The sequence below is a fragment of the Chaetodon auriga genome, chromosome 8, assembly GCF_051107435.1.
Source record: "Chaetodon auriga isolate fChaAug3 chromosome 8, fChaAug3.hap1, whole genome shotgun sequence".
NCBI lineage: Eukaryota > Metazoa > Chordata > Actinopteri > Chaetodontiformes > Chaetodontidae > Chaetodon > Chaetodon auriga.
In genome coordinates, this window is record NC_135081.1 from 14,672,501 (window position 1) to 14,680,882 (window position 8,382).

Genomic DNA, 8,382 nt, shown 5'->3' on the forward strand with positions numbered 1-8,382 from the left:
AAGGACAGATATGTATGAATGATTACTGTAAATTCAGTGTGCACATGAGCATGAGTGTGCATTTGTAAATTTTTGATAGATCTACGTGAGGATGGAAAGTCTTTCTGTGCCGTGTGTCTGTCAGAGTCCTTAAGGGGGGGAAAGCTGGAGAGAAATGATTGTACGTAGTTTAGTTTAATTTAATTTAATTTAAGGGGTACAAAATGTGGCTGTTCTTCTCACTTAAACTTCCAATGATATACAAGCTCAGGATGTGAACAAATATCATTTTAAAGTGGCTATAGTGGTTACATAGTGACTAAGGTTACAATAATGTTTAATGCAGAGACGTAATTAGTATAAAATAAAAATGAAGAAAAACCATTCTGAATCCAAACTTTCACTTCACCATCCCCCTGTCACCATTCTGTCAAATGCATTGTGCTACATTACAGTGACCCGAACACTTATGCGGGGTGTCATGTCCTTCTAATGACCAGCCACACTGAATTTGTTGACTGGCGGCTGAGCTGTGACCTCTGACTTGGGGCACATGCTGTCGGCCTACTGCCACCGACCCTCCTTGTTAAGAAGACAGTAGCCCAGGGTGCAACATATTTTCCTATATGTCTAATGTAAATCAATGAAATATCAATGAAATACATGGACACCACTGCTTCATGGCTGTAATGTTAATTCTTGTTTATATTGTTTACGTGCTTATTTGTCCTTGAAGCAGCAACAAATTAAAAACAAAAATCATATTTATAGGAGCACATTGTTACCTCACTGCATGCCTTCCTCATAATTCACATTTGGTGCAACCTCTGCATGCAAATGTGAATGAGAATTTCAATTTTCAAGTGAAAATTAGCACTGATATGCAGCAGCTGAAGTACAAGCTCTTTCGTGCGTCTGCATCCCAGACGGAATCTGTACCACATCTACTGTAACACACCAAAACATCGATGTGCTACAGTGGGACAAGCCTGTGATTCCGCTGTTAAATTTCTTCCACAAACATAATGTAACTCTGCTCCTCTTCATTGTGCGCTCCCTCTGTGCTTCTCTTTCCCTGTGTCCAAATTAAACACAAGGCGCAGGACACTCTGATAAGGCCATCTGTTCATTTCTCTCTCTCTCTCAATCCCTCTGTCCTTTTTCTCATTTTCTGACAGTCAACTGCTGAAACTGGGAGGGGGGGGCATTTGAGGTATACTTTCCCAGCATCTTTCTGTGTGTTTGTCTCCTTCCTTTCATTCCTCTACCGGCTGGCTGGAAGTGTTAAATCAGCGTTAAATCCCATCAGTGAGTGACAGACAGGAGCAGCAAGAGCACTCTGTAGTATTGGACTTGTCACCAAAACTTTAATTGCTTAGCCATGGTGTAAGAGAAACACATCTGTATGAGAGCGTGATGCTACAGTTCAATTAAAGTTGTATGAGGTGCCTGACGTTCCACCGGTACCCGCAATTAAGAGTGATCCCAAGATTCAAGGCTATCATGCACGCACACAGATGCACACACACCTCACCCCTGTTGCCCCACAGTGCGCCCAGGATCTGACTATGAAAATGAGTTTGTGAGAAACTAATCATGCAGCTTAACAAGTGGAGCTGGGGAAGAAGGGGAGAGGGGAGGAGAGGGAGGAGATGGGGGTGTGAAACGGTCAAAGGGGTCAACTAATCAAGAGGAGGGGAAATGAGATGAGGGGTAGTGGAATTGTCGGGGGAGGAGAGGGGGGGGACTGACGTTGAGAGGAGGACTTAGAAGAAGGGTTACCATAAATGACTGTGAAATGAGAATCCGAGGAGGAAGCATGAGTGTGCAGTGAGGGAAAAAAATGCATATAAGACAGCAGGAAGGGAAAGGGGGGATGAAAGAGGGATACCATGAAGAGATTTTAGAGAGGAAAAGGAGCGAGCGATGAAAGGGTTGGGGGTAGTGAAGAGAACATTCTGTAATATTCTACTGGTGCAGAGAAACTGGAGGATGTGAGGGGAGGAGTGAACAGAGGACAGAGGGGATTTGAGGAAAAAAAAGAGATAAAATGGAGTGAGGCAAAGCATGGAGGGCTGGGGGGAATAAAGGGAGGAATAAGGAAGAGATGAAAAAGCAATTCTTAGAGAAAGAAAAGAATGGGACAATGGGAGGATGTGTGAAAGAGTGAGAGAAGTCGTCTGAAGTCATTTCTAAGTCCTGTCAAAGAAGGCAATAGGCCGGGAGGGAGAGGAAGGAGGAGGAAGACACACAGGATAGAGAAAGGGTATAGACAGGTCACGGAAAGTGATAGCAGAGCTAAACCTTAAAGAAGATACCGGCACCGTGAAGAAGCCTTCGAGCTGAAATATAGCCACCAAAATAATGCTGGGAATATTTAGAGAAATTAGATTTGGATTAATTTTTTTAAAAAATCATATCAAACTGTCAAACTCAAGCACGAGTCAACATACCAGAGTAATTAGCCAGGTCGTTAATGGAAATTTAACATTTATGAGCACAGTAAATAAAGGGAAGTATTAGTGGAAAAACTGTGTACATAGATTCCAGTCACTATTATTCATCAACCAATTAACTGAACTCAGGCAAACAAGCTTTAATGAGATTTTCATTGAATCATTTTCTTGCGAGTACTTTCCTCTGAAGACTTTTGGCTCAAACTGGACAGAATAGAGGACGATATCTCTTTCATATCAACCTCAAAGTGGGAGGCAAGATACTCCAAATCAAGGGCAGCCACATTCAGAAACACTAATGTTGCTCATTAACCGTGCAAGCTTATTGAAAAGCCAGCACACGACAGCCACACCCATGTTTCAGCACTAGTCCTTCCTCAGGGGAGTGGTGCATCTGATTGTTGTGCACTGGCTCTTTAGTAAGTCTGTACCGCTAATGAGTATCCTCCCTGCAAATGTTTCCTCGGTGTGTCCAGAATATTCATCACAATTTAGCTGGAAATTCACTGCAACTAGCCTGTTATTGATGTCACCAACAGGAAAGGAACCCAGTGGAGAGGACGAGAGGGATGAGTCAAAGGACAAAGGGCAGCACAGGAGAGAGAGGAACGAGACACAGCAGACAGTGGAAAGGTGATTTCTGCAGAAAGGTCAGACTCCTTAGAAGGTCCTAATTGGACATGTTTGCGCATGTGCGTGTGTATGTATAAATGCAGAGGCCAGCCTCAGCTGCATGGAAAAGCATGTATGTATGTATGTATGCATGGATTTGTGTTCATGTGTGTCAGAACATTTCCCCTCCCCCCAAAGTGATGTTTTCAGGCTCTCTTCCAACCATTTTCTCACAGAGATCTTATCAACACCCCAGCTTACAGAGAAGGTGCAGGGAACTGAAACTCTGATCAGTGGCAGGGAGAATGAGATAGAGAAAGGCTCTGGGATGGTCAAGGTATGTTTGCTCTGTTATATCTGTTTATATATATATATATACACACATATATATATATATATATATATATATGCTGAACAATAGGTAAAAAAATCAGATGATGATTATTTTGACAGATATTGCAATTGCAATTTGAGTCCCAATTTTATTGGGAATTGGTATTCATTATGAGTGAAAAAAAAATCTGAAAATGATGACAATGTGATTTTTGTTGGGATCAGTACCAAAGAAGCATGTTCTCTTACATTTGGAGAGCAGCACCACGATGCTTCGTTTACAATAGTATATTGTGGCACATCTTGCATCATCAAAAAACTGCCGCTAATTGCTGCGTTTTGGATATTGCACTTAGCCACGTTGAGTGTTGAATATGGATAAAAGTTCAATTAATTGTTCAGCTCTAATCTATAACAAATGCTGCAAATCATAATTTAGATAAGGCGAGGAAAATGTCATCTCTACTTCACATCCTGTACTTTCACAGCACTCTCTCTTGGCTGGGAAGTAGCGCACACCACTTTCAGGGCAAAGACAAATAAAAAGGTTTGAAACAGATTTTGTAAAAATCCATTTTTGTCTGCTGTGGAAACCAGGTCAGAGTAAAAAAAAAAAAAAGAGAGAGACAGAGAGGTACAGCCTACGAGATAGACACAGATCTCGCACAGTGCCCCATCCATAATGAACAGTGTCCTACCCCAGCCCAGCTGCAGCACATGATCCCTCACAAGAGAGACTGAGAGAGACTGGGACGAGACAAAGGGGAACGGCCACATTAATTACACACACTCTCTAGGCAGGAGCTATCACCAGAGGGTAAACGGAGGGGCCGACAGAGAAATGGAGAGACAGAGAAAGATAGAGAAATGGAGATAATAATGCTCAAGGAGTACCCTATAGTGTCTCCGGTGAGAGGGAGTGTTTGTCCTTAGCAGCAAGACGCCTGCTGGCCGCCAAGTTATGTCACAGTGTTACTAATGGGAGCTGAACCTCCAACTGCACAGACACACACTTATCTGAGGACACTTGTAGAATCGTGTGTATGTGTGTGTGTGTGTGTGTGTGTGTGTGTGTGTGTGTCTGCGTGTATACAAGGTAGCATGTCTGTGTATGCAAGTGGGGGAGGGGCACTTGTGATATGAATGTATGTGCAAGCTTGAGTGTGTTGTTGCATAAGTGTGAAGCGTGTACTGTTTGGGTATGTGTGTTCGTGTGTGTGTTTGTGATGTGTACTTACCCCTGGTAGCGTTTTCTGCTCATGTAGAGCGCTCTGGGCTTTCAATGCCGACTCTCTCGCACAGTACGTCAGAAACGCACATCCTGCGAGATAAAGAGAGACAGAGAGAGAGAAGAAGAAGAGGGGAAGGGAGCAGAGGGAGGAGAAGTCAGTGGGTAGCTTGAATATTTGTCATTCTCTATCTCTTTCTCTGTATCACCTCCTACGAAAACACACACAGTCACACACCATTTAAATGATTTAAATGACTCCTTTTCTGATGCCTTTGCTGATTATTGGTCGCCTATTCTGAATTATCACTAGGCTAACTATGTGAGGGGATTAAAAAAAAGATATATATATTTATATATATATATTCATGCACTGTAACTAAACTTGACAACACCATGATGATGCACTCTAGAGCAGAGAAGGACACTCCACGGCACGGCACGGCACATTTCAGAACGGCACGGCACGGCACGGCACGAGTCAGCACACATGACAGCACCACAGACGTGTGCGCGGGGCTAACAAGGCCTTGCAGGCTGGGCACAGTCAGGTTCCTGCCCTATACCAACCACTATGCATGCCTCACGATCACTCCAAATACACTCCCTCTGTTTTCCTATGTGCTGTACCTGTGTCTGTGTGTGTGAGGGAGGGGTAGGTAGCAGAGCTGGCTGGCCAGAGCTGTTTACTACACCTGTCACCAGCACTAAGACAACAAGATTAGCAGCAGGTTAGCATCCCGGTGACATCTCAATCAGACTAATGTAGATTCAGAGTGAAGACGAGAAGATTTGACGATTAGGAAGGAAACATTCACACAGAGTGTACATCTGAAGAATGACTCAACATAACGCCATAAGATTAAGAAAATACAGAGCACAGACAGACAAGGCACACATGAGCACACACAGGAAAGTACACAGTACACACGCACACAGACAGACATGCATCTTATGGTCCATCTCATTGCCTTTAAGAGGGGCTTACTGTGGCCGTGGGGATTCTCAAAACAACAGATTCTTTCCCCTGTGTCACCCAGGCTTACAGGTCCATTACACTGATTGGAGCATGCAGCCTAATCTGGTTCATAACACACAGGACCCCAGGTCAGTGTGCAACTGTGTGTGTTTGTGTGTGTGAGAGAGAAAGAGAGAGTGTTCTCCTATAGTTTATTACCAATCTATTGTTAGAAAAAGCTATTATGAATTGCCCTAATCATTACCATGATTAGGAGGCTCTCAGCTCTATATGGCCAAGTATAAACCTTTTCATCATACATTTCTATAGTATTCCTCATTGTAAATTCTGACACTATTAGCACACTCACGCATGAGCATGTTTTAATTCACACTGAGTTTGCTTGTCTCCTTGATCTCACACTGCATTGTTAACAGGAACTGAAGACAAGAGCAGGTGTAACAGTTTCCATGGTGACATGTGACACTCAGCGCAGGAAAATCCACCCATCTATCTGCCTTACTGTCACACGTCTACCTATCTAGCATGTAGCAATCTGTCGTTCAATGTATCTGTCTTTCGGTCTATCTACTTATAGGGTGTGTTATAAGGGCGAGACCTACCTTTGTGCATGCCAGTGTATTTGTCCTTTATCACAGTTAGCTCATAGATCTTGCCAAACTGCTCGAAGATAGGCTTGAGGTCCTTCTCTTCCAGATTCCGGGGAATCTGCCCCACGAACAGCTTGATGGCGTCGGCCTCCTTCATCAGGACAGAATGGAGAGGACGACTGGGTACTGCAGGCGCTGAGGGGCAAACAGATCAGGAGCAGGTATCCCTGGAGAGGAGTAACCAATACTCAATGAGTCTTTAAGTCACAGCCTGAGGTGTGGACAATAATACCACAATAGTCACAATAATGATCCTAAAAATATTAATTTAGCAGCTTATGGTATGTGTGCGGTATACAATAATGTGTTCATAATTACTTAAACTACACTTTATAGATTTTAAAACTCCTACGGCATCAAAAAAAATATTTGTAGTATTCACTCAGGGTCTTATGATTATGAAATTTATTACAATATAAAATATTTCTAGTTGTAATAAAAAATGTAATAAAAACAGCAATTCTTAATAAAATGTCTTATTATAAAATGTGTGCCCCAATTATGGAAATAAATGTAAAGATTATTTGCGTGATTATTTTGAGTATTTATTGCCTGGCCTGATGACAAAGGGCTCCACTAGCGTCTGGTAAAACAATTATGCAAATGTTAATTAGCCAATCAAAAAACAATAATGGGATTTTTTTCCCCCCAATTAAATATACATAAATGGAAAATATCTGTAAGCATGAATTACCTTTTGGTGGATAAACAGCGTTCGGGATCCCTACACATAAAAAAGAGAAGGAACAGTGTGATTGGGGGTAAATCATTGCAATAGAGCGGTTTCTTTGTTTAGCCAGCTGTAGGTTACAGCATACACACGGATGTCATGGGGCTCCCTTGCTCTTTGTCCGATCCCCCCTCAATGTACACATACACATATGCACACGCGCGCGTACACACACATGCACACTCACACACACCAGAACAAAACAACACAGGGAAATATACATACAAGGCACATACATCAAATCTCTTAACATTTACGGATGATGCTTACAGGCAGAGTGCCGCGCAGAAAGCAAACAGGGATGCTCGGGATGTGGTCCCCGTTGTTGTTCTCACCGCGCTCTCTCCGTCCCGTCCTATTTCTTCCACTCTCTGGATGCTCTCCGGTCTTTGTGCCTGCCGTGCTCTCCCTCTCCTTCTCCTCCTCCTCCTTCTCCTCCTCCTCCTCCTCCTCGGTGTACAGATACTAGAGGTTCGGCTATGTTCTTACAAAGCCCCGTGTTCCCGGTCTGGAGGTGGTGGAGGAGAGTCCCAGCAGGTGAGTCCAAATCACGGCTTGTCAGTGGTCCCACTGAAATTCAACGAACCTCTCGACTCTCAAAACCCAGAGTGGACCGAGCGAGCTAGTTAGTTTTCACTTTCGCGAAAGCCCACTCTTAATTCCTATTTAATTACAAAGTGGTAACAGGCTAACCAGCTGCTTAATTTCGGGTAACATCCAACTGTTTAAACTCGCTTGGTCTCTTTGAAGAGCCTTTTTCAGCCTCGCCGTTATTGTTCCACCCGTAAATGAGGTTTACTCTTCCTTACTTACTTGCTATTTTCTTTTTCTTGTCGCGTCTCACCGGTCCAACGGCTGGATGGCTTTTCACGTCTATGCCGGTATCTCCTCTACTCTCTTTCTCTCCCTCCCCCTCCTCCTTGCGCCGCAGCCGTTGCCCGTGACGTAACTCCCAGGGACCGTCGATAACTGTTCTCGTCTCATTTACACGGAAAAAGAAACAACACTGTCCCCCTCCATTCACTGATTCAACTTTACAATCGCTCGTTAAATTTCGTGATATAAGTGCTACGTTTACATCAACAATTACAATTTTTAGAACAATTAGAACTTTTTTCCTGAGCCACGGTTTGCCTCTGAAGCTTTGTAGACGTTCCCTAAGCGACACCGAGCGCTGGGCCGCCTATTGTTCTCGCCGCGAGCCCTGGCCTTGGTGCTGAAACTATGCCTCTTGACGTGAAGCCGAAGCGCGCGGCCGATGACGTGCACGTAGTCACGACTACTACAGCTGTTCACGCCCGAGCCCTAAATCACGCTCACACCCACTCAGAGTGAAATGTGTAACAGAGAGAAGGAGATAGCTCGGGGTTGGAGTTGGCCTACTTTACAGCCTGTACTTTGGAAAAGCTGCCGAC

General features: G+C 43.8%; 1 protein-coding gene across 2 annotated transcripts in view; it reads right to left on the reverse strand.

The window, feature by feature from the left end:
* The window catches only part of LOC143324158 (CUGBP Elav-like family member 3), a 22,710-nt gene extending 14,839 nt beyond the window's left edge, over positions 1-7,871 (reverse strand). Inside the window, exons 1-5 of one of the 2 annotated variants that reach the window (XM_076736405.1) lie at positions 7,238-7,871; positions 6,932-6,961; positions 6,190-6,404; positions 5,239-5,315; positions 4,619-4,701 (exon numbers count right to left, since the gene is read on the reverse strand). Coding sequence is in view for 1 of the 2 variants with exons in the window: in XM_076736404.1 (XP_076592519.1) it covers positions 4,619-4,701; positions 6,190-6,334 (228 nt within the window). In the remaining variant the exon portion in view is untranslated. The remainder of the gene's footprint in view (positions 1-4,618; positions 4,702-5,238; positions 5,316-6,189; positions 6,405-6,931; positions 6,962-7,237) is intronic. The other variant, XM_076736404.1, reaches the window with a different exon arrangement.
* Positions 7,872-8,382: the final 511 nt, after the last annotated feature.